Here is a 27,288-nt window from a genome sequence, read left to right as displayed (position 1 = left end):
GCCCCTTCAGTGCCACTGAAGGTCTGTGGCTTGCAATCCATGAAAGTTTTAAATGTGCAGACCGGTGGGTGAGGCTGGTTTTGCAGCGCCGGCTGACCAGCCTGATATGCTGCCAAGGCTGCAGCCACCTGGGCGTTGAGTAACTCCTCTAGCTCAGCTTGAGTCATATGGATTTCGCCACGCCCACCACCGCGGCCTCCACCACGTCCACCACGACGACCTCCGCCACGTCCGTTCATGATTCTATAAAGATGGGGAAAAGAACGGATTAACGGACAGGTTCAAGTAGATGTCAAGTATTTCTATGATGTTCACAGTTTCCGAGGTTCTAAAACAAAATTGACTAACAATGCGAGATTCCTTTTTCACACTAGTCGAGATTTACTGGGACTCACATGCACCTCACGTTGTTATTATGTGTGCACCCATAATAATAACCTGATTTGCATGTTTATCTCAGTTCTTCCCTACTCATGTTAAGAAGGTTTCCCCATATTCATACAGTACGACCGTCGATTATCACACATAGAGCATGTAAGTCCAAGAAGAGTCCTACTCTTGAAACACGTAGTATAGTTAGATAGCATAGTAATTCATATTGTAATATCATGTGTGCGCTCAAGTGTGATACTAATCATGAGTATGTACTAACTATGTTATGCAATAGTAAACAAGAGACGAACCTTGCTGCCTGGAGCTGAGTGTCATGGTCCATGTCGTATCAGTATGTCGTATCAGTTCAGTTATAGTCTGGTTTTATAAAACATATTTAAAACCAATTCACTATAACCAGTGGCTCTGATACCAAACTGTCACACCCCCAAATTACCACCTAGGGAATGTCCCTGTTGGGCGTGTAACTACCAGCAATGAGCCACCAATTACATTGAATCACAAGTTCAAAACAAAGTTTCATAATTATCATTAATAAAAATTCAAACACAAGTTGTTCGAAACCATCAAATTCAGCGGAAGCGTAAACGTATCACAAAGTATATGTTTCATATCATCAGAGTAAATAAATATTCGATAAATAACTCGACTATGCAACCATGACCACTCGCGCCCTCCAGCCAGCAAGTTCCTATGTTCCAAGTACCTATGGACCTGCGAGCATGTAACACACGTATCAGACAAAGCTGGCGAGTTCACAGTTTTAGAAAACGTTTGTTACCCATTGTATGAAAAACAGTTCAATAACCAATGCAAGTAATATTGTTAATATCTCATTTCCGAACAATGACGGCTCCTGAATACACGACTGCCCTTCCCACGTACTCCTATCCAGTACTGGGCCAGACTGGGTCATTAGTTCACCTCCGTCCTCTACAGGCACGGGGTGAGGGTGCCAAACCTAAGTAGCGCTACTAACTAATACCCGATGAGGGACTTACAAATGATGATAGGTGAGATCATTAACCAATATACTCGTTTTTACCCAAAGACTCATTCCCCCCATGGAATACCCACTGACTGTCCCCAACCACTGGGACGCATGCTCGAATGTAGTGAACTCACCTTTGATTTGCTCGGTAAGACTAGCTATGTTTTCAGTTGCTCAAAACAATCCTATCATAGTTACCGATATCAATTAGACTCTTGTACAAACATCCACTTATTTAAAACAGATTGTAGACATAGATCATTCATCTCATGGCACGTATGGCGTAACAATTAATTAATTTATTTCAAGGTTTACATCAAGCATACTCCTTGTTCACATAACGTACACATACAGTCCAGTTCTCAACGGTTCATTCATGTATCTACTGCACTATCCAAATGCTTAACTTATAATCACTCAAGCATGTGGTACACATAGGTACATAACCTGTTCGTTCATGCCCCAAATCCGGCTATTAAACATGTATGACGCAAATAATAAAGTATACATATATTATAATTATTAGCACACTAACATACATTGCACATCAAAACATATCAGGCGAAGGATCACTGCCTTGGCAGTCTTACTCGGCCCAAAGTTACTGGCCCAGTCCGGTTATGCTACTCAATTGACTCCGGCCCTAGTTATACACTGTGCACCGTTTTGTTTGTGGCCTAAAGTCGGCATAAGGAAGGTATGTGTTCGGCGGTTATAGGCAGCCCAATATCACAAGCTGGTTATTATCAAAAATCCTTGCAATATTGATCTCAACTACTACCATACCACAACAGACAAAACACCCATACATTCACATGCAACATCTTTCAATTATACCCACATGTAGGACTCACACATTTCTAGGTGCTGACAAATTATTGAGACTCACAATGCTCCTATTTACAAGTTATCACTATCCTTTGTTTTGTCAACAAATATTAATTATTCATGTATTTATCACATGCACTTGTCAACATCAATCACACACATAGATATTCACAACTAAAGATTCGACTCACACATATATATATCTCTATATGGCTGCCAACATGAGTCGTAGGAATCCCCCCCAACACCCTAAATAATCATTTGACCATATATGAACCTTGTATTCTTCCAAGGGTTTACTGTCATGTAATCAATTAAATCTACAGAAAGTTTCATGCAACATCTAGTATCACAACTCTAATATCATACACATCACCCAACAAGATTATCAATGTAATTTAAACAAGATAACTACTGACTCACAAGATTCTGTTGGCTGAGATAGTGCCTCGAGAGAGTTGTCTCGCTGCCGTCACAAGTAGGAAGTAATAGGGTTGCAAATGATAGGGTAAGAAAGACGGTTACGCATAATGAGGTTATAAAGCCTATGGTTAAACGAGTGGGCCGGTTGTGGTTTGTTAATCAAACTGTGATGTGGTTGGGCCGATTTTTCTACATGCCCACACAATGACTTGGCCGGTTATTCAGAACCACGTGTAGCCGTATTTCGGGTCTAGCCCAACCACTCATTAATCGGTGTCACATGTCAAGTTTGGGTTGAGTTCAATCCACTTTGTTACACGTGATGTTTCTTAGCCAAACAAACACACCCCCACGATGCACCACTACCACAATATGTTAGTACGTTCACGGGTTACGGGTCGAATAAATGAATTAAAACAAGAATGAAGGTATCATAAATCGAGACACACTTGGGGGGGGGGGGTGTAGGGTTTGATGTTGTGGTTAAGGATTTTACAAAATGTTTACGTTCAATCATCTTATATGGTTAATACTTAAACAAGTGGGCCTATTCATGTTTCCTTAATCAAGTGAGCCGGTGATCAATGCTTTGGGCCGAAATCCTAATGAAGTTACACAAGGCGTGTAATGGGCTTGTTTAGTGTAATGGGCTTGTTTAGTCCATGGCTATATTGATAAGTGGCCCATAAGCATACAACCCAAGGTTTAGTTTTTCTAAATCAGTTGCACGACGCGCGGAAGATTAATTTGTTAAACGTACGCAATCATGTACAGTTAGTCAATTAAATGCACGTGACCAGATAGTGATATGCAATGCAGGCATATAAACATAAAAGCACACCCTAAAAGTTGCGGGGTTTTCGAGTAATGCTGACCTTAAATATTCAGGTTGTCACATCTACGCAGCAAGAAGACAGAGCATACCTCGCCAGATCCCTAATTCCCTGAAATACATGTAAGTTTGAAAAAATCAACAAAAATGTTGAGCGGGTTCATGTAAAAGTGAGTAAGTAAAACCTTTGTAATACATTTGTAAGTATGAAAATCCCTGGTATGAAGCAAATAAGGAAATAAAGAGATCACCAATGGTTTGCAAGGCCATTGATATGTGTGAAGTGCAGTAGGAAGACTCAAACCTAGCAGATTTTTGTGTCGGGCTCAAAGTCACCCCGAGGTCCGTTCTGTTGTGACTAGAGTTGGGCTCACTACACCCAGATAGATCTACCGCTAATGACCCTCGGTCCTACAATGAGGATTAATGGCCTCCAGTTTCCGCCTACCCACTCACATGATCTAAGTAGTAACCCTCCTTACGCTAACCATACCATGTAAAAAGTATTCGTGATCATAGTAACATGTATTTCACCCCCGAAGTATAAAAACTGAAAACAGTTAAGAGAAAAGGGGGACATGAACTCACAGAAGTGAGTCTCGAAATAGTAAATCCCAATCAACCTGCTGCGTGACGACCTACACGTACTAACTTCTATTAGACGGACGGCCGTGCCTTGGCTTAAGGTTTAACGTTTTTGGGAAATAGTTAGACAACTATTTCGTATTCACACTTCTTAATTATTTTGTACCTTCCCAAGGATGGGGGTTTTAATACATGTGCGTTTTTGTAATTCCAAAAATATATTTTTAAGTCTCACTTAATAAAATATATTTTAATTCATTTGTCTAAAATGTTCTATCTCCAAAATATACATATTTTTCCCAAAAATATTATATTTTGTTCCATACAATTTCCCAAAATAATACTTTTATCAAAATACGCATTTAAGAGTATTTTCCGAAAATACATAAGTTACATTTTAAGGTTCGTGTGGTAGTAATAATACCGGTGTAACTTAAATATTTATTTGTGAGGGCGTTGGTATTATTTTGGAAGTCGTAACTTCATGATATTTCAAGTTATATTATTTTTACTCTAAAATTAATATATATAGTTCACAAAATAATCATAAAATCACACAAGCGTTTTACCATGAAATATATATGCTAAATATATATTTAACAAGTTTTATTTACGAAAATCCACCTCCGACACTTGGTTATTTTGTAATAATAATCATGGGGAAATTTATTTGGAAAAACAAGTTAAAAATATATTCATGAACACTTGTCACAAAAATATTTTCTAAGTGTTATATTTTTGGAAAAATTTCGCCAGAGTTTCCTCTGTAACTGGAGGTGGCCATGCTTACTAGCGTATCATTTTCTTTTCAAAATTCAATCAACAACTTATCAATCATCAATATACAATATCCAAACATCAAATTAGTCAAAAATAAGTATAAATCGCAAACTCATGAACTTGTAAGTTTTGTAAAAATATGTAGTAACTTTCCAACATATTTAGTAGATCTTTCCATCTTTAAAAATAAAATCAGTTTCTTGAAAACTTTATTTTTAAAGAATATGTGATTTTACAACTTCTAGTCAAAAATTACGAAAAATGTTTCTTTGTTAAATCCTTTTGTCACACAAGTGTTTACACACTTGCTTGTTCACAAAAATGCTTTTAGTTTATGAAAAGCCCGGGTTCTAAACAAGACTTGTATATTTTACTTGGTTCTTCCAAAAATCCACTTGTAGGTCTTTAGATCTACTAGTTTAGAACTCTATTTTACAAAAAAAAAAAAAAAAAAAATCACTTTTACACAAGTTCATGTTTATGTGTGGAAGAGTTCATCATCTTGCATCTTTTACACCTAACATATCACTAGTTCATGTTCCATGAACATGATCTAGCATGGTTAGATGACGATCCGTTCCACTACTAGCAACTAACAACATAAAATAATCACAACTTGACAAGTTTCACAAGATTTACACCATTAGTTTCTCTTTAACCAACTAGTTCATCATTCTTTCAAGACTTTTAGTTTTGATCTTGTATGTTCTTGAGTTTTAACCGTTAAATCTCTTATTAACCATTTTAAACAAGAACAAGAGAATGTTTAGAAGCACTTACTACTAGCTCGTGGCTAGGGAAGAATCAAAGCGTAAACAAGGTGGATAAAAGTAATGTAGAGAGGTTCTTGAGATTCCGAAAGCACCGAGCCTCCTTGTATGTCACCTTTCACCTTTGTGTGTATGTGAAATAGCAAGAACCAAACTTGATGATGGGTGGATGTGGAATGGTGGTCTCGGCCGTAAGCAAGACAAGAGGGAGAGAGAGAGCAACTTGTTAAGTGTTTAATGTAAATGAAGTTCTTGTCCCATAAGCTTATTTATAAACCATTCAACTCTATTAACCATTATATAATGTGTTCACAAGATATTAGACATCATCAAATAAAATAATCAAAAATGGTGGAGGGTGTCCCCACATGGGGAACCGATCGGATGGGGGGGGGGGATATATGGTTAGATTTCAATTTAAGTGCCTAGTTATGTTTAGTTAGGACTTAAATAGGTTATTAGTGTGTTGTGTAATATAAAGGGTGTTAGGGTGTTCGGGGACCCTAACTAGCTCAGAAAAGTGTAAACAATGTCATTTACAATATTTTTATGTTTCGGGTAAAGTCCGGTTGCTCGGTTGGATATTGATCCGTTAAAGTGTCAAGTAAAGCTTTAAAGTGCTTTTTATAGTGTTTTTAGTGACACAATAAATTCCCGACACTTTGGAATGTGTCTAATATTATTTTTCCATGTTTTTGCACTTTACTAGTTATGTTAAATGCTGATTTTTTGCACAAAGTGCAGAATTTTGTCATTAAAGCATGTTTTAGGCACATCCGGTCACTATAACTATCACCTAGTGACGCAGTTTTACAATCCTCACATCCCTACACTCCCTACTAGTGTAGTAATCTATTCCCGGCTCATACTGGCCTCAGAGACAGTGCCTGTCTAGTGCTGGCTATGTCAGCATGTTCACTGGGTTATCCGTTCATTGTGCTAACTGTGCTTTTTGTGCATCAAGTTTGTCACTATAGTTTTGTGTGTAATAATGGAGTGACAGTAGTAAAGTATGATGCATGAATATGTATGTATCAGAAATCAAGAAGCAGTTTAACCACAATTATAAGCAAGCATAGTTATTAAGCATTAATTAAATATTAATTAACTTGTACGGATACCTGTTTTGGTGAGGGTTGTCACATTCATAACACTAAAACAATGCATCTAGTGAAAATTTGATGTTTCGGATAGAGTCCGGTTGTTCGGTTCGTTACTGTTCGTTAAAGTGCTAAATTGCGCAGTTTAGTGTGCTTTATGTTACCTTTTATGACAGTTTCGATTCCCGACACTTAGGAAACTATTCTGGACCGTTAAGCCACTTTTCTGCATTATTTTTAGATGTTAAATTCCTGAAAATTGCTGAATTTGCTTATTTACTGCAGAATTCTGCAGTTTTAGTGTGTTTCTTGGCACTTTCCGGCACCTATGTCATCACTAGGAAGACAGTTTTGTAACCCCTACTTTCCTACACACTATACTAGTGCAACACTTGGTCCTGGGCTTATTTTGTGTCTTAACATCATGTTTGTCTAAGTACTGAACTCTCGTCAGTGCTTCTAGTTTGTCTGATAATGGTGCCAATTCTGTTCTGTGCATTAATAGAACTATATCGTGTTGCATGTAGTAATGATAAAAGTCTTGCAACATGAAATGTCATTGTATGTATATAATAGTAATCAGAAATTCATTCGTCTTATAAACTAGATCATGCACAGTCATTAAAGCACATATTACTGTCTAATTATTGTACGGAATGTACGGAAAAGTGACAGTTGCCACAATTATGGGGCAAGGCCCGATGCGTGATATCGATTTCGTCTCGGGCAAGTGGCGTAAAATGAACAAGACTATCAATGAATTTTGCGGGTATTATAACCAAATTTACACTAATCCTCCTAGTTGGAGTAACGACGATGACATTCTTAACCTTGCGTCGGCTAAATGGGATTCTAAAAATTCAACGCCTTTCCCACACCTCCGAGCATGGAACGTTTTAAAGAAAGAAAACAAATGGAAGTCGGTTCCAAATGAGGTCGCAACCGCCAAACGGAGTAAAACTTCCGAGTCCGGAAGTTGTAGTGCGGGAGGCTCCACCGCTCGTTGTCAAATCGACATAAACGACGACCCGATATATGACGAGGATGTGTTGCCCGTTCACGAGTCGGAACGTCCCCCCGGAAGGGACAAATAAAAAAAAGAGGTGGCCGAAAAGCGAAAAGGGGGCGGCTCGAGTGGAGGGGGCGGCTTCGAAAATGGACGAGTTGATAACCGAATTTCGTTCGTTCAAAGAGCTTCCGGCCGAAAAATATAGTCACAAGAAAACCGTGTCGGCCGACTATGCTTGAGCGGAGGATTTTAGGATTATGAGGTTGGATCTCGACTCGGTTCCGGAGGATGAATGCGAGGTTTATCGGAGGATGAAAGAGGAGGTTAAGAAAAAATGGACGTCGTAGATTGTTTACTTTTTTAATCGTATCGTTATTTTTTTTTCGTTTTTATGTTTACCGTTACTAGGATTAGTAATTTTAATTTTTAGGAAATGTAATTTTTTTATGTTATGAAATGAATTTAATTATGTTGTTTTATGTTGTTTTTTTAATTTTTATGAAGTTTTTATTAAGTAAACAAAAAAAGTTAGAAAATTATAAAATAATTAGGTAGGATAGGCCCATCTTCCACCCCCACTCAAAATGCAAGAAGGCCCATCCTCCATAGGATGATGATGTGACGCCTACGTGGCGGCCCATCCTCATGAGGATGGGGCTCTCTATACCCTCTAGCCTTAGTTGTAATATCTTTTAAAAAAAGATTTGAAATCTAAGAAAGAGGAGGTGATAAAAATTTAATATTAATTTATTATTTATTTAATTAATAAGATAAGTAGGAGTCTATGGCATGATAGCCTAGTGATATCTTTGGGGTGGAATAAAGTTTAGGGACCATGAGGTCCTGGTAGGGCCGACAATTTTAGACAAGTACACGAATATACGACACGAACCTACACGAAGTTAACAGGTATCGTGTATGGCCTTAACAAGTAACAGGTACTAAATAGGTAGACACGAAAATACCTATTAATTTTCGTGTCTAAACAGGTATAATACATGTTTACCTCTTTAGTTTAGTACATGTTAACAATTTTAATATGATAAAAATATAATTTAGTGTGACTATGTGATTTGAAAACCTGATTTTATCACTTATTTTTTCTAGTTCCTCTAACTCATACCGTTCCCATTCCAATGAACTTTACAAATGTTTTGAATGGATGTTATGAATTATTTAAACCTTTTGTGATTTGTCATTTATGGATTTTGTTTCAAACTTGTTATGGATTATGCGTTTATGCATTATTTAAGTCTGTTGTGAACTTTTGGCAACTTTTGTTTCACTAAACAGGTTCCTAGATATGTAATTATTGAAACATTCAACATGTAATTATCGTGTATACCTATTAAAAAATATTTCGTGTTCGTGTATGGAAAACTGGACACGAAACCTTATCGTGTCGTGTTCGTGTAGGGGATTTCGTGTATCATGTATTATCGTGTTCGTGTATTATCGTATACAGGTATACACGATATGCCAGCCCTAGGTCCTGGGTTCGATTCCTACAAGGGGGTTTTCCCAGATTTATTGGGTTTTCTTCTGAATTTGTGTATAGGCATTATAGCCTAATGGAGATGGATATGACCCGGTGGTTCCGTTGGTGTCACGATGATACTACAGTGATCCGTCAGTGATCCAAATTTCTCGTTAAAAAGAGATAAGTAGGAAACATGGGCGGAAAAACTAAAAGGTAGATGACTCCAATAAATGAAACGTGACACATATAACCAAAATTTGTGGGTTGTTTTCATGTAATTACGTCTGTTTGGCATAAATGTTTCTTTCAAATATTGGAGCATCATATTAGTCCTTATTTTTCAAGAAGGATATCAATGGAACCACATATATGCACCACAAAAGATAATATTGTCACCAATGCGTTATTTATCAAGCTTCATATACTTATGTTTGCGGGTGCACAGTTCGTACAATGTGATTGCTAGACGAGTGGTGCATTCAGGAGCTTGATAAAGAACTCATTGATGCCAATATTATCTATCGAATGACCAGAGGTTGTGTGCTGACCTTCAAAATTGTTACATGCATTTCCCTAATTAAACAAGAATTAAAAAAATTCTATAATGAACCATGACCAGTAATATCAAGAAAATATGACAATGAGTTGAAGGAATCTAAATCTATGGCACGTATAACAGTTTCACTAATTCACATCTAAGGATTAATAACGAGGGTAGAAAATAAATTTGACATGATCCTTAATCCACATCTAAGGATTATTATTATTATTATTATTATTATTATTATTATTATTATTATTATTATTTTTTTTTTTTTTTTTTTTTTGATGTAGCTAGGAACCATGATGGAGATGGTAAGTTATGTGTTGACTGTGTATAATTAGTTGTAATACCTTATACAAACTTTAATAATAAAAACACATCAAAAGTTGCATAATAATACATGTTCGGTTCGTTTACAGCCCTACCTATTACAAAGGTGTAAAATTACCCGTTGCTCCAAGGGTCATCGTTTGTTTTGATGGTTACTTTTATATAATATATTACAGATGGACTACATAAACACCTCGCACCCAAATTTTGTTGGTGGGAGTAAAGCGGTTGAGATAGCGTTGCAGCAAGTCAAATCCTCTAAGATTGCATCAACAATACCAAAGCAAAAGGTATGCATATAATCTGCTTTCAGTTGCAAACTCTGTAGTATCATTGTATAACATCTTTCCTTACATTCTTTTGATTTTCATATGTTTACATTACATTGATAATTGAAGATGAATCAAGCGGTTTATAATTATAGTTACATGATCTGTTGATTTTCACGCGTTTACGTTTGATTGAAGTTGAATCAGACGATTAATAACATATATGATTTCTGGATCTTCATGTATTTACGTTTGATTAACAATTGAAATTGAATCAATCAACTTATAAATTATAATTACATGATCTGTTGCAGCTAAGGAGCTAAGTTTGGATGTGTTGAATCAATATCTGGAGAAGAAGATATTTCCGAAACTCAAAAGACCTTTTGCGGTGGTTTACATCCACACCGAAGTTTGTAAGAGCGAGAATTTTTCCGGAATATCCTTTCTCCAGTCAGTTTACGATTCGATTCCGGTCACCGTCAAACAGAATCTCGAAACGGTTTACTTCGTTCATCCAGATCTACAGTCCAGGCTCTTCCTCGCCACATTCGGCCATTTCATCTTCACCGTAGGGTACACACTTTACTCACTTTTATCGTTCGTGCAACCGGTTGTGTCACGTGTCATAAGGAACTATATAGTAATTTAACTTTTATGTATTGACTTTTTTTGCTGATGCAAAGGGATCACGAAGTTCATGGGCGGGGAGACGTGGTAAATGGGCAAGAGGAAGAGGAAGATTCAGAGCCACCATGATTGTAATGACTTTTCTTAACTGAACTGGCCGAGGTATGTTTTTATTTCAGTTCTCAGATGGCAATTTATGGACTTCTGTATTGGTGCAAGGACTGACAAACGGGTTGGGTCGGGTCAGAACGGGTCATGGGTCAGAACAGGTTAGGGTCAAATTGGGTCAAATTAAAAAAGGGTTGTTTTGGGTTGGGTCAGAACGAGTTCGTTTCAAAGAAGTAGAATTTGTTTTCGTAATGTGTATACAGAAATCAAATTAAGATAATCAAATGGATGCGTAGTCTGGTAACAGAATTCAGAATCAACAACAACAAAAACGAAACCGACCAAAATGAAACAAAAAAACTGAAACTGAACCGAAACCGACCAAAACGAAAAAAAAAACTGAAAAATCAAAGAAAAAAGCGACCAAAACGAAACAAAAAAACCCGAAACTGAACCGAAATGAAACAAAAAAACTGAAAAAAATCAAACGAAAAAAGCAACAAAAACGAAACAAAAAACCGAAAACTGAACCAAAACGAAACAAAAAAACTGAAAAGATCGAAACCCGTCCGGAAAAACCAATCAAAACAAAACAAAAAACCGAATCGAAACCGGCCAAAACGAAACAAAAAACTGAAAAAATCAAAACCGAACCGAAGAAAGCGACCAAATTGAATGTTGGGAAAAAAATAGTTATGTTGGTATATTCCTTGATTATGTTTGTCAGTTTTTTACTGCCAAAAATTGTTCAGCAGGTGGGTGGAGCTGCTATCAGTCGCAGATTTCATTGAAGCCTTTATGATGTGTATTGCATGAGCGCTGCACATCTGCGTGTGCACTATAAAGGCAAGAAGCATCTATGGGTCAGGCAAGCTGGAGAGGGTATGGCATATATGAAAAAATGAATAGGATTTAGAGGATGCAGATGATGATGAGGTTTGTAAGACCTGTATAAGATGCAATGAGTTCACCAAGTACTATAGAGCTGAGAGTTGAAATGGACTTATTTATGCTTTTAAGTATATTTTACATTAAGTTCCAATTTATTTTGTTTTTAATGATGTTTTTATGGTCATTGAATTGAAAGTTGATGAATAATTTAACTATGTAAAACCTTTTATTGTTTTAAAAATACTTAAATTTTTTATCTACATGAAACGGTTCGCGTCGAATCCCGTCTCGGCCAGAAACTCAAGTACCTCCTAGACTGATATCTTATAAAAACTTAAACAAGTTAAAATGATAGTACTGTGATATAGTTTTCATTAGCCTTAAAATTTGCAGTAAAAGAGTGTTCATGGGTCAATTTGACCCGTCTCAGTACCCAATTTGACTATTTCTCTTTTTTGTTTTCTTGAGGTTAAATGCATGTTGAGTGCCATTGTAGTTACTAATTTCTAGGTTAGACCTTTTATTTAGGTTATATGCACCCAGTTTGACAATTTCTCGCTTTTTTGGTTTCTTGACGCTAATAAGTAACTTGTCATTTCTCTTATTTTACATTTGCAAGTTTTTTTTTGTCTTAACACTAAATAGTTCACTTTAATTGGTCATCTTACTTTATTATTATTTTTATTAATAATATGCGGTTTAACCAAGTTTTAATTTGTTTAAATTGATTTTATTTAATAACTTGCGTTCGTAGGCCTTTAAAAAAGATGAATGTACTTAAGTACTATACAATATATCACGAGACGACTGATTAAACTACAGTAAACGAGTATCCTATTGTAAATCGTCACTCCCGCCGCATCGCGCGGGTAAATGGCTAGTCATGAACAAATACACATCCACATGCATATCAAACCTTGATTATAGAAAGATATGATGAAACATACTTACTTGTATAATTATACATATGAATAGTTAACCAAACCACATAGTACCAAATCTAATGTTGCAAAAATTATACATATCAAACCTTAGTACCTAATACTTAACCATAATCAAAAGAACAGAACCACTTTAGTCTTGATGAAGGCGGTTCTCTGATGGTGGTGGTGAGAGTACCGGGGATGGTGGTGATGATGGGATTGCGGTGGTGACGATGTGGTGACGACGGTGGTGATGGTTGTGATCTGGTGGTGATGGCATTGCGGTGGTGATGGTGGGAAGACGACAGGGGCGGACTTAAGGGTTGCCCAAGGTGGGTGGGCGCACCCCCGGGAAAAAAAAATTTAGTGCTAAGTTTCGTCGAAAATCCCGTCCGCACCCCTTGAAATTTTTCGTCCGCACCCCTTGGAATTTTCCGTCCGCACCCCTTGGAATTTTTTGTCCGCATCTCTTAGGTAAAAAATGTTATCAATTTATATTTTAAAATTTTTTTAGTAAACTCTTATTTTTTTTAAAAACACTACCTAAATTATATAACTTTTAATACCTAAATAACTAAACTCAATTACCCAATACCTTTAACTAGCCCACTACTAAGTCTTAGCCCAATAAAGAAACCCAACAAATCAACAATATTTCAAACTAAAATAAAATAAACAAGCCCAAAACCCTCACATATTCTCTCCCGCTCTCTATCATCCCTGCACGCACGCCAGCAATCAGAACATCAGCGACAATAGCAGCCGCATACCACCGTAATCATCCATCATACCATCGCTAATCGAACACGGGTAATTTTCTTTGATATTTTTTGTTGATTTTTGGTGGGGTGGGACGGAACCGGTAGCCACCGGAAGTGATTTTTTATGGCAGAAGACATGTGCTTCTTGTTAGTGATGATATTTTATTTTGTGGTGGGTTATATATTTATATTTTGTTAGTGATGATGATGATATTTTGTCTTTTTTATGGTGGGTTATATATGATCTGACCTGATGTTTGGGTTTTTTTTTTTAATGGTGTATATGATGTTTGGATGATTTTTAGTGTAATTCACATTATGATTTCTAGTGTTTGAATACTTGATACATTATGTAATATCTTATGGAGCCATGAACTTATAGATCAATTTGTTTGTAATAGCCAATAGGAACCATGAGTAGGGACGTTATGACGCGATTTCTCAAGAGAAAAGTTGATACATCTTCTGAATTCGTTGATGTGGATACTCTTCTTTTGGATCCTTATAATCGCAAGCCGATTGAATCATATAACGTGAATCAACGAGATGAGATTAGAAGGGCATATCTACTAAGAGGACCATATCAACCATTTAGTTTGATGTTCTTTTGTTTTACATGACCCGACCGACTCGAACCGACCCGATACGAACCAATTTTTTTACTTTATATACATTGGGGCCTAAAATTTTTAAAAATGTTCCGCACCCCCATGAAAAAATTCCTGGGTCCGCCACTGGAAGACGACACAAAGGTTGAACGTGAAATCGTTCAACCACCTCAAAAAAACTGTGACCCGAACCATTGTGTGGTGGTTCTGGGTCTCCGACATCTGCAATCCGGCTACATTGTACAAGGAAAGTGAAACAGAGCTTAATCAGGTGTGTGAACGATATGATTTCAGTACTAAGAAAGTGAAATAGAGGTTGGGGAATCATATCTATGATCGAATCATTCTCCATTTGCACATTGAACTCTATTAATTCAGCGGCGGTGTGTGAACACAGTGAGAGGAAGATGATGAGTGTGTGAGTAATTTGGGGTGTCAAAATGTGAAGGGGAGAAGATAAGGGTGCTCCTAAGATGTGGTCCATAAGATTCATCGATGAAATGACTTTTATACCCCTAAAAGTAATAATAGGTTGACTAATAGTCTGTGGCAGAGTGTGATGAATTACCCACCTGAGGGTTTCATCTGACAAAAAGTGGAAGATAGGGTTTCATCGGACAATCTGGTCCAAACCACAAGGTGGCAAATTGCACTTTACTCTTTTTTAAATAAATTGGGTTAACCTGTAAATTCGCCAAACTAACCTAAGCTCAATCATTTTAGCGAGGGTTTGACATAAAATAAACCCGAACTCATCTAAACTTGCGTGTTAGATTTGTGTTTTGTTTAGGTGTCTTGTTATAAATTCACATCATTATAGTGTTCTCACGAATGAAAATTTATAGTCTTGATGTTCCGTCTTAAAGTGTTGTGCCCCTATAAGATAAGCAAAACATTTACCGTCAATAAGGCTAAAGGGTGTAGAGGTTATAGTTGGGACATGATTCGTCACGTAGGAACATGAATGGAAGGCTACATCACCCGTTGCATGATCCATCATGGTTTGCATGGATTAAACCATGGTACTCCTTTCCATTTTTCAAGAAACTATTTTCTTTTTCTTTAAACAAAGATAAATTAAAATAAACAAGGGGATAATGGTTGGGTCATGACCACACCCTTAAGGTATTGGTTTGTTTTGGATGATGGATTAAAAGTGAGTGACATGACACTAACATGGAGGGTCATAGTGGTCATGATGGTCATGACCACACCCTATAGTCACTTGCAATTTTGGAAAATATACAAACCTAAATTTTATGAATTTTAAAATTCTAAAATCATAAGATTAGTCACAACCATGTACAAAAAAAATAATTCAAGAAAAATAATGTTACATCTCATTGTATATCAAAATTTATTTAGAGAAACACAACCCATGCAATGTACAAAAAGAATAATTGAAGAAAAATAATATGTTACATCTCATTGTATATCAAAATTTATTTAGAGAAACACAACTCATACATTTCAAATCCATGTTTCAATTTGTTGAGGTTCTATAAAAATAAAAACTACAAAACATATAAAAAATGATTCTTCTGTCTAGATGTAGGTCACTAATGTGTAGTATACGATAACAAATTAATTAAATAATTAATTAATCTCCCGATATGTACTTTCTTTCTTCATAGAACTTCTTCTCACTAGCTTCCTTCTTTGCATTTCTTTTCTGCACAAGTAAATAATAAAATCAATTTCATATTTCATCATTTTCACATTTACTGAATATTTTGGGTGTTAATAAATAGTTGAAGCCGACCGAACAAACTGAAACAAATACACCCGTTTGGCCGGTTTGAGGTTTAAACAGTTCGGTTAAAGGTTTGAAGAAATAGATTAATCAGTTTTGATTATTTTTTGAGTAAATTGTCAAAATCGTCCCTGAGGTTTGAGTATGTTTGCCAGTTTCATACAAAACAACTTTTTCGTACTTCATTTTTGAATTTTTTTGCTATTTTCATCCAAACGTCTAATTTGCTTTGTTTTTTCTATTAGATTTTGGATGAACATGGCAAAATATCCCAAATCTCAGGGATGATTTTGACAAAAAAAGTTAGACGTTTGGATGAAACTGGCAAAAAATACCAAAAGTGACGGGCAATATGGTACGAAAAAAGTTTTTTTTGGATGAAGCTAGCAAATAAGTTAATTACTGTTTTCGTCCCTGTGGTTTGTCAAAAATCACTATTTTAGTCCATTAGTTTAAAAATTGCGATTTCAGTCCCTGTGGTTTCACTTTCGTAACCATTTCAGGGACGACTGAAATGGTTACGAAAGTGAAACCACAGGGACTGAAATCGCAATTTTTAAACTAATGAACTGAAATAGTGATTTTTGACAAACCATAGGGACGAAAACAGTAATTAACTCTTTTTTTTTTTTGTTCCATTATTGAGATACTCATAGCATTCATGAACCTTTTATCATTTTTCAAAATGTAATACAAACTAATGATTATGAATTTTTTATTTTTAAATAGCGATTCAAACAACGAAAGCAATTTTCTTAAAAATCGGATTGTGAACACCAGTAGCGCATATGCACATGATACAACTAGTAAAACAAAAGCATTTAAAACTCAAAAATACCTCATAGATTTCATGATTGGCTATTATTCTTTGAGCCACAGAGGTTGTGGTGATGTCTTTCGGACTCTCAAGCATTCTGAAAATGCCCATATTTTTCGGGACTGAATAAGGATCTGCCTGGCCCTGTAGAAACCAAAAGCAAGGGCAAATTAGGGTTTTCACTTCCATATTTGATCAAATATGTGAGAACCGAAAGTGTCAAAAAATACTTACATTGACTGAAGACTTGCTTTCACAAACTGTTCCATGCACAACCAATGAGATATTGAAAGTCGTAATCTGCCATTTCAACGAATTTATGCAATCAACGACAAGGATATTAGTAGCTACGGCCTTGAAAATGACAAAACTACCCTTTTGAAATGTAATATTAAACAAGCAAAAACTAGATAAAACCCATTGTAGAATATAGTGTTTGGATGTGCTTTTGTAGTTAAATTGTTCGGAACATTCTGATTTTTTAACATATTAATAGATATAAATATCCAAAAATGGCATTTTTAAATACAAAAGTAGTTCGTATCACTTGAATCAAATATATAAATAAATAAAAACCGATGTCACGTACCATGTCCTTAGTGATCTCCCAAGGAGCACCAATGATGACCTCATCAACATACCGACACGCCAAAACGCTAAGACTGCGTTCATGCAAATGCATAAGCGGGAAATGAGGCCCTCTTTGTTCACTACATAAACATAAGATAGTTATTTCTAGTTATATAATACCAATACGAGAAACTTAACATGCAGTCGAAGGAAGTTACCTCACAATTTGATCTGTATAAATACCCACAAGTAGAAAATCTCCTAGTTGTCGAGCGCTCTTCAAGATCTATGTACGCACAAACCATGGGTAATTAACAATTACGATCAATGCTAGTCAAAATGGCCCTTAGAGGCCATAATAAGAAAAAAATGGTAGATGCACGGTACCCCCGACCGCGGAAGTGATCCCACTTCCCAAGCTAGCGACCCGACAACGCTGCCTGGCGGCGAACCCCCTACCAACTCGAGGGGAACTGAAGAGCCTGGTTTCACCCAGGATTCGAACCCGTGACCTCACAGGGTCCTCGAGCCAGATTAGAGTGGGGGTCGGTGGCCACTGGGCTGACACCCAAGGGTTTTAGAGGCCACAATAAGTGATGTCACTAAACGGACGTGAACTATGACACGCATAAACATGTGTACCTATTGTTGTAACTATGATACATAAGACGGTTATGTAACCTCACTTTATATAACAAGCACGACCTATAAGTGCGTACGCGGTTCTCGCAGTTCTTTACTTGTAATTGGTTATGTATTGAATGCGCCCCATAGTCGCTATGCTTCACTGATTCGGGATCTCGGGCAACTTATAAGGTATCCAATTAAATAACAAAGTGGTAACACAATACATTGACGTTCAAATAATCAACACTTACTTCAAAGACAAACAACAGAAGAATATCCAATGTAACATAAGAGACGTACCTCAACATGCCCGGCATGAAACAAATCAAATGCTCCATCAATATACACCACACGAGCATTCGGCCCAGGCCCCTGAAGAGTAGAAACATATACATTAAAACAGCAGTTTTCTACCAGAAATTTCAAATATATCTTCAAACATAATCCTATAGCAAAGAAGATGATACTAATCATTTATAAGAAAAACTCATAATTTTGAACAGAAAGTGTTTTATGTCAACTAGGGGTGTAAACAAGCCCAGAGGCTCGAGAGCTACTCGTTATCGGCTCGGTTAAAAGCTCAAACAAGCCGAGCTTTAACGAGCCCGAGCCCGGGCTCTAGCCTGAAATACAAAGCTCGTTTAAACGAGCCCAAACAAAATTGTATTTTTTATATTTAATATAATAATGATGATGATAACATTGAAACGAGCTCAAGCCGAGCTTTTAGTTCATTTGAGGTTGTTTTCAAAATAGCTCGAGCCGAGCTCGAGCTTTGGGTTTTACTCGCGAGCCGAGCTCGAGCTTTAGAAAAACATGACGAGCCGAGCTCGAGCTTAGTCGAGCTCGGGCACGGCCCGGCTCGTTTACACCCTTGTCAACCCGGCCCGTTTCAACATGTAAGTAAAACCGTGAAAGTACTAGCAAACAAGCTTGTTATTCGTATGATGAACGGAATATGGTACCTTGGCATTCGAAAACTGCACAATTCTTCTTGATGTAGGCAGAAAATTAGACGCATGTTTAGATTTTTCAACACTTTTGTTCATTCCATTAGGTTCATCATTCCGAGATGACTCCTGTGAACCGTCACATGCGTTTTTATCCTCTATAAAAGCCAATATTCTTCCTGCATGAAAAAACAAAGATATTACACTAATTTTATAGTGAAACTATAAAAATAAATCAATTAAATTTTACTAAAAAGTTTATAAATTAATTGTAGTACCTACAATGTCGGTGCTAGAGACGCCCTCGGTGCGCTTAATCTGCTTGTAACGACCAACCTTTTTTGCAAGGGCATACGCGTCACTTCCATCAGGAAGTAGGCAAGGATCGTCACCATGAATGATATAATCAATTTTATGCTCGTTAAATAAACGGTTCATAAAATCTTCAGTAATTGCATACGGTGCATCGGCAATAACTTCATCCACCCACTTCAATCCGCTAACGAGAGCCAGCCTAGAATAAACATTTTAGAACATTAGATTATAAATCTTTATGTGACTTCTACAATCAAATGAAGGTTCTAATTCTTTCACAATTTGTCTCTACTTTTTAAACAAAAATGTCGTTTTCCGTCATTTTAGTTATTAATATCCTAAAAAGTACATGGATTGTCCTTGTGGTTTACCAAAATTTTGGATTTGGTCCCTAGCTTTCCAAAAGTACACAGATGGTCCCTGTGGTTTGCACCTTGTAACGCATTCAGTCCCCAGCCAACAAATCTAAAGGTTTTAGCATGTCAAAGTTGCGTTACAAAGTGCAAACCACAGGGACCATCCATGTACTTTTGGAAAAAGCTAGGGACTAAATGCTTTACAAAGTACAAACCACAAGGACCATTTGTGTACTTTTTGAAAGCTAGGGACTAAATCCAAAATTTTGGTAAACCACAGGGACCATATTCGTGTATTTTACCCTATCCTAAATAATCAGCATTTTCAAAACAGTTAATCAAGTTATTTATTCTTACAACTACAAATAACGAAAGCATGCAAAACCTTTTTTCCGTCGCACATTTTAATCATAGATTAATATTTGATTCTAATTACCACATCATCATTTCCATAACACGCATCCAAGCGCCGTGTTACATACCCCTCTAAACTCACAAACACGGGACCTTCCCCATTGACAAATTATATTACATCAAATCTAAAATTCCAACGAAGTCGGGATTGCGATACAGGGGCAAAAAGGTAAAAATAAACGTCAAAAAGCGGGGAATGTACCTTTCTTCCATGGATAAAACGGGTGGGCCTTTATTCAATACAATTTCTTCATCACTTACAAGTCCAACCACCAACTCATCGCCTAAAGCTTTAGCTTGTCTCAAAGCATTAGCATGCCCATAATGCATAAGATCAAAACACCCATCCATATAAACCCTAACTTTTCTTTTTTCTCTTTTTTTCTTTTGAAGATTGTTCAAGTATGGTAACGTATACGGTAATGTGGGAAACCCCATTGTACCACCGAAATAACTTGTCGATAAACCGAGTACTGCGGCTGTTAGCATAACACCACCAAATAGTTGTGGGTAGTAGTATACCCCGTCCCAGTTTGAATCATTGCTCTCAAACTCCATGTTTTATAATGCTCTTTCAATGTCGTAACCGGAGACACAAACCCTATAACAAGAAAGATTTAACCAAATTGCACAAGAATATAAGTGAATACATAACCAAAGTATAGTACTTCTTTGCTTTAAAAAAGCGCATTTTAGACGTGAAGCGTCAAGGAAACGCATCAGCGGCATAAAGGCTCACCTCAAGTAGTTTTGGGTCAAAACTATGGTCTATGGGAGGTTTAAATGTAAAACAGACGAGAGATATGAAACTTCTGGTTGTAAACAGTGGCGCAGCTTCTATAGGGCGGGACCCCCCCCCCCCCGAACTTTTCGCTCAGTAGTGGAGAGTACGTAGTTTTCGTATAGAAATTTTTGGTATATAGGTTTTCGACCCCCGGTCTTATAGAAATTTTTGGGTATATACGTTTTCGACCCCCGGTTGGAAATCTCAAGCTTCACCACTGGTTGTAAATAAAGCTTATTTGGTTATACATCGATGCCGCATGTGATGCACGCGCCTTAAGACTTCTTAAAACCAAAGATCCCTCATGTACAAGGAAAAAAAATTAATTTCTAATTTGGTGACATCCAACTTCATACAATTTGTTATAAAAATCATTCAAATTTCAATTGTAAACCGAATTCTAGCAGCAACTTTCATACCCAGAAAGATATAATCAATCAGAAGATTGTAAATACATATCAGATTGACTAACAGAGGAAGTCAAACACATAAAGATTAGCAAGAAATCAACTTTCTTTGCAACAATTCAAATGACAATAATCACCAATATTGCAAACCCACATGAAAATTTAGCAAAATAAACCAAAATATATACAAAAATCACAAAACAGATCAGAAACACAACTACCCAATTGGGATCTGAAAACATGAAACGCAAACAACATATAATTTAATCAAGATTCTAGAAATTTAGATTTGAAAAATGATGTACATGAATCATAAAGATGTTTTGACAGATTGAATCTGGAAAGTTATTACCTTTTGTGTTGGAATTCGTGCCTCCTTTTGCGGCTCCTCTGTTTTTTTCTGCTAGATCATCAAGGGGTTGTGTTTTATATACCGCATAGGAAAGGGTAGGAATCAATTTGTTCTTCTCCCCCTTGCAGCTTTTAAAATTAGAACTTGCTGACTAAGAAAATCTTCAACATCAAGAATAACATATTATGAAAAGTAGAATAGAATAATTTATTTAGACCACACGTACACGTAGTGGGTGCAGTTTATGGCGTTTTTTGCCTTCAAAAACGCTCTCCACGTCCAAAAACCACCCCTTTGGGCGTTTTTCTCAAAAATAAATGTCCCAGACGTGGATTTAAGAACGCTTCTTGTTCAATTTGTTGGCCAATCACATTTAGTCTTTTTTTTTTTGTCCGGTAGCTTTTCTTGTTGGTTTTTTTTATTTAATTATTTACACCCCTTTTAACATAATGCGTACATCTCTACTACACTCATTTTAGAAAAACGTCTCATAATACCCTATTGCTGACTGGACTGTCACATGACGCATAACGTCAAAGGCTGGGGTATCTTCCACTACGCATGGTCTTATAAAGATTATTCTTGGTCTTTGGTTTGACATGATTACGTTAACAGGATCCTTAATCTTGGTTATGATTAAGAGTGAATTGCTAAAATGGTCCATGTGGTTTGGGTGATTTGGGCAGGTCAAAGGTTTCATTTTTTATTTGTGGTTCTAAAAGGTTTCATGATTGCCATTTTGGTTCAACTAACTTAACCTCATCCATAGACCTTTATTAAGTCAGGGACAATTTTGTCATTTTACCTATAATTAATAAATAGATCTATAATAAAATAAAATAAAATACAAACAAGACAAAAATCTACTTATCTATAAAAGGAGAAGTAATGCTGATGTAAATTTGGGTACTTGTCAATTATAGAGGCATGTCACATAGGATCTGATGATGTCATAAATATATCAATAAAATGATGTCATAAATATATCAATTAAAATGTTAATAGATTAATAGATATTGTATTTAGTCTGTAATTTTCGAAATTAATTAATAATAACTAGTTTGGGGGGAAATTTGAATTGCATGGGGAAAAGTTATTGCATTTAATGATTCTGAATATCATCATCACATTTCTCTTCAAAATCTCTCACTTCACCTAAATCTCTCATCTCTCGTACAAAGCATTCCGGAACTTCTTCTTCTTCTTTACTCTCTTCTTTTTTTCTTTCTCGATCTCCATCATCAATAACACACGGGGATGTCAAAATCGGACATGTTTGAAGCTTCTGGATCGACTCTTTCTCTCAGTTTCATCGATGATCTCAATCCGTCGAAAGATATGTGGAACCTAAAGGCTCGAATCATCAGAAAATGGATCCAAATGTTTCGGATGGATCTGATCTTGCTGGATGAGAAGGTATATACTTATTAACTTTCTTTTCCATGACTATTGTTCCGTGATGTATTCTGGGATGAAAGATCCAGGCTTCAAATCATGACTATTGTTCCGTGTTGTAAGATTCGGTTGAAAGATTCAGGCTTCAAATCATCTTTGTAAGATTCATTTATTCGAGTTAGGGTTTGGGTACATTATGATATTAGGTTTTTTAACTTTGTAATGTATTTTGATGTTACGGTTTTTTTTTGTACATTTCAGGGTTGTAATGGATTTAAATGATTTTCATTTATTAAAAATGATTTGTATGAGAAGATATTTGTATTTATTTCTGTTTGTTGTTCTAAGGATGTAAACAAATGAGTATTGTTCCGTGGTGTATTCTCTTTTGAAAGATTAAAGTATTCAAATCATAATGTATTCTGGGTTGTAACATTCGGAACAATAATTCAGGCTACAAATCATCTTTGTAAGATTCATTTGTTCGAGTTAGGGTTTGGGTACATTATGATATTATGTTTTTAATAAAACTTTGTAATGTATTCTGGGATGAAAGATCCAGGCTTCAAATCATGACTATTGTTCCGTGTTGTAAGATTCGGTTGAAAGATTCAGGCTACAAATCATCTTTGTAAGATTCATTTATTCGAGTTAGGGTTTGGGTACATTATGATATTAGGTTTTTTAACTTTGTAATGTATTTTGATGTTACGGTTTTTTTCTTACATTTCAGGGTTGTAAGATTCAGGCTGGTATCAAGGGCCATTTGATATCTTTTTTTGACTCCCAACTTCAGGAAGATTCGGTTGTTGTTTTGTCCAGGTTTGGTGTTGGTGAAAACTGGGACCCATACAAAGTTGTGAATCATGCTTATAAGATTAACTTTTATCGTTGTACAACTGTTAGACCTGATGTTGGTTGGGAAGGTGTTGAATACGGTTTTAAGCTGATCTCACATTCACTTATTGACAAAGGAGAATGCCAAGACCTTTTGACTGTTGGTATGTATTTTGTTTACTTCCAGTTTTTATAACTTTCCCGAAACATTTGTTAAATTTGGTCTGTATTTTGGTTGGGAAGTGATCGTCCTTATTTTATTACAGATGTTGCTGGTACTGTCCTTTCCTGTAGTGATATGGACATATATGGAAAAGCTCCTAAAGAAAGGAAAAGGATCAACTTTGAACTCCAAGATGTGGAGTAAGTATTTTTCTGTGATATAAACATATGTGAACATATTTATTTGATAATGTAGATGTTTAGATTTTTGTGAACATATTTCTGTGATATAAAAACATATGTGAACATATTTGTGAACATGTATGAACATAGATTCAGTTCGTTTCTTAAGTTTGTTCACCATGAATATTGTTTAGATTTTTGTTCTTTTGTATGCGTTATTAGATATATGTTCTGTAAAATCATTTTCATTTTTAATTTCACTGGTATTATTTAGATCATGTAGGTTCATTCATCCAAAATTAATGCAAATGTTTTGGATTTAAATGATTTGCATTTATTAAAAATGATTTGTATGTATTTGTCTTCCTTGCAATAACTTTCCAACAATTACAAAATCATTACAAGTTGTCTATTTATCATATATCACTTAAAGTAGATAAGCAATTATCCACTTTTGTTTGTATTTTTGAGATTTGTAAGAGAATTGGTATTTATATGTAACAAGATTGGTATTTATTATCAATGATTGTTGTCTATTTGTCATATATCACTTAAAGTATGAAGATGTATTAATTGCTGTTAGGGTTCTCTTATTTATTACAACTATCATGGTATATTAAAAAGATATTGTATGTTGGAGATTACTTGCTATTGTAATTCAGCTTTAGTTAATTTTGAAGTTATGTGAATTTTTTTTTTGTAATAACAGCCATGTTTACATCTGTTTTTCTTTCTTCTTCAGTGGTAATATAGTGGGTTGTACATTGTGGAATGAATACGCCCAACAGTTCAAAGATTTCTTGGATATAAAAAACCCGACTGAGTCTGTAATGGCTGTCATTCAGCACGGAAAGATTAATGAATGGCATGGTAATTTCGTCAATATAATTGATTGTTTTATTATTGTAGTCTAATTAATTGTTGGTTTTCTGTATCAAAAATGTTTAGAAAAATACACTGTTCAGAATGATAAGTTTGGTACACGTATCTTTTTTAATCCAGAAATCGATGAAGTTAGACAACTCAGGAAGATGTATTTATTCAATATTCATGTGTTTAAATATTTTCAGAATATTATCTATTATAATGTGAAGTTCTTATTGATTGTACAGTTAATTTTATAGCCTTTTGGTACAACAAGGCCAAGCTGGTGGTTCTTCTTCTCAATCGATATTGTCATCTCAAACTGTTTTTTCTGTCCAGAAAGAATTTCTGATAAATTACCCGAAGAAGAATGTTGACGACATTATTGAGATCGAAACGGTTAGAATAATTCACATACATTTATACACTTTCTGCAAAACCTATATATCTATAATACGTAGTTAAGTGGTGGTTGATATGAACTAAGCTTTTGTTGGTTGGTTAACGTTTGTGTTTTGAACAAGTACCTTTGTTTATGTATATTATCGTATGCTTTACTATGCTACTCATTGATGTTTTCAGTCTGTATGTCTATAACTTAATTAGACCATTTTGTTTGTATGAAGCGATATTGGATTTTGTTATGGTACTGATATATATCTTCTAAATTTGACTTATCAAAGTAAAGATTAAGTGGCAATCATGATATCAAATCATGTTATTTAAAGGTACTTTAAAAGGATATTTGGGAAACAAGTCATTTTGATACAATGTTTTATTTGATCAATAAAGACACATGAATATTGTTTCAACATATGGGCCTTGGACCAGATTTAATAAACATGTGTTGGGCTTGAACCACATTTAATAAACAAGGTTTAGGCTTGGACCCGATTTATAAACAAAGAATATTTGTGTTAGTAAACATGTTTTGTGGGTTCGTTATGTTTCTCTTGTGTCTAAACTTAATTAGTCGACAAGTTGGGAATGACAGAATCCGTAGTGGCTTTTTCGTACTTCAGTTAGATTTACATATAAACATTATTAATGTATTCTTAAGTATAATGCGAACATGAATTCATTAAATAATTTCACATCAAATTTTACATATAAACGTAGGCTTACATTCAATGTTTACGATCTACCCGCGCCCCTCGGGCGGGTGTCCACCTAGTATATAAAATTAAAAAAACTCATCTCTCTCCCTCTCTAAAAACATAGACTCTACTCTCTCTTTCACTCTTAATAAAACAAAAAAAATAAGACAAAAATATATAAAATTAAAAAAACTCATCTCTTTCCCTCTCTAAAAAGTAAAAGGAAAAATTACTTTTTGAGTCCTGTGTTTTAAGTGTTTTAACCAATTGAGTTCAAAATTAAAATGTTTAACGCACTGAGTCCCTACAACCACTTTTCTTAACCATTTGAGTCCAAATTTCTAACACTGTTAGAATTTGTCTGTTAACTTTTGTTAAATGAGCAAATTATCCCTATACTTAAAAAAACCAATTTATTATTATTAAAACTATTATCACATACTTAAAAAAACCAATTTATTATTATTAAAACTATGTATAGATTCCACATACATCACACACTCTCTCCCTAATATCTTTCTCTCTTACTTATCTTTCTCTCTCAACAAAACCACCACCACCGCCACAGCCACAACCACCACCGCGCTGTTGCACTTAAAACCACTTCCGAACGCAAGCTGCCACACCCTGTGACCCTTTCTTACCCTCCCGTTCCCTTCAATATACCCAGCTCATACCAAATCGAACTCGAAGACGTGTTCCCAAACCTATGAAGTGTCATTCTCGACGCCTCAACATGTATCGGAGACAACTGTAAGTTCTTCTCAAGCTCATAAATCACAGCTCTACCACCAGCGTGTATACAAAAATAATCAAACGCCGGTTTGAAGTCCGGTATGTAAGGCTTAATATCATTCTTGAAAACTTCTTTACAATTAACGTGCAGAAGAACAAAAGTTGTTCACTAATTGGAAGCACAAATGGACCTAACGTTGTGATATTAGTCTTCATCGCACCACCAGCAATCGCCATCAAATCTTTCGACAACGAAACACAGTCTTTCCGTTATCGTCCTGCTCCTAATACACACACCTAAACGCTTTCTCATCCGACCCACGATGCGTTCTCACCACGTGCACCAACTGATACTTCGCCCTGGACTTATCACGCGACTTATTCTAACCCCGTTACCTGCAACTCCACACCGGCA

At 35.8% G+C, this 27,288-nt stretch overlaps 1 protein-coding gene and 2 long non-coding RNA genes across 4 annotated transcripts; 2 read left to right on the top strand and 1 right to left on the bottom strand.

Moving 5' to 3' along the window:
- Window positions 1-10,149: 10,149 nt before the first annotated feature.
- LOC110928998 lies at window positions 10,150-12,178 on the top strand. Of its 2 annotated transcripts, none has more exons than XR_002586775.2 (4): window positions 10,150-10,355; window positions 10,649-10,910; window positions 11,021-11,126; window positions 11,828-12,178. It is a non-coding gene; the product is annotated as an uncharacterized LOC110928998 (long non-coding RNA). The 2 variants fall into 2 exon arrangements; XR_002586776.2 differs by having other exon boundaries at window positions 11,825-12,178.
- A 3,474-nt stretch (window positions 12,179-15,652) lies between these two features.
- LOC110928999 (ethanolamine-phosphate cytidylyltransferase) lies at window positions 15,653-21,759 on the bottom strand. Its single transcript, XM_022172087.2, has 10 exons — window positions 21,601-21,759; window positions 20,260-20,658; window positions 19,251-19,486; window positions 18,988-19,151; window positions 18,323-18,394; window positions 17,614-17,681; window positions 17,415-17,535; window positions 17,060-17,125; window positions 16,847-16,969; window positions 15,653-15,927 (listed from the first exon to the last, which is right to left on the bottom strand). The coding sequence occupies exons 2-10, from the start codon at window positions 20,613-20,615 to the stop codon at window positions 15,856-15,858; spliced, it is 1,278 nt and encodes a 425-aa protein (XP_022027779.1). The 5' UTR covers window positions 20,616-20,658; window positions 21,601-21,759; the 3' UTR covers window positions 15,653-15,855.
- A 2,148-nt stretch (window positions 21,760-23,907) lies between these two features.
- Window positions 23,908-25,039, top strand: LOC110927679. Its single transcript, XR_002585818.1, has 3 exons — window positions 23,908-23,996; window positions 24,099-24,195; window positions 24,920-25,039. It is a non-coding gene; the product is annotated as an uncharacterized LOC110927679 (long non-coding RNA).
- Window positions 25,040-27,288: the final 2,249 nt, after the last annotated feature.

The sequence above is a fragment of the Helianthus annuus genome, chromosome 3 (genome assembly GCF_002127325.2).
Source record: "Helianthus annuus cultivar XRQ/B chromosome 3, HanXRQr2.0-SUNRISE, whole genome shotgun sequence".
NCBI classification, from domain to species: domain Eukaryota; kingdom Viridiplantae; phylum Streptophyta; class Magnoliopsida; order Asterales; family Asteraceae; genus Helianthus; species Helianthus annuus.
Note: the sequence above shows the minus strand (reverse complement) of the source record. Positions and strands in the feature narration are given on the sequence as shown.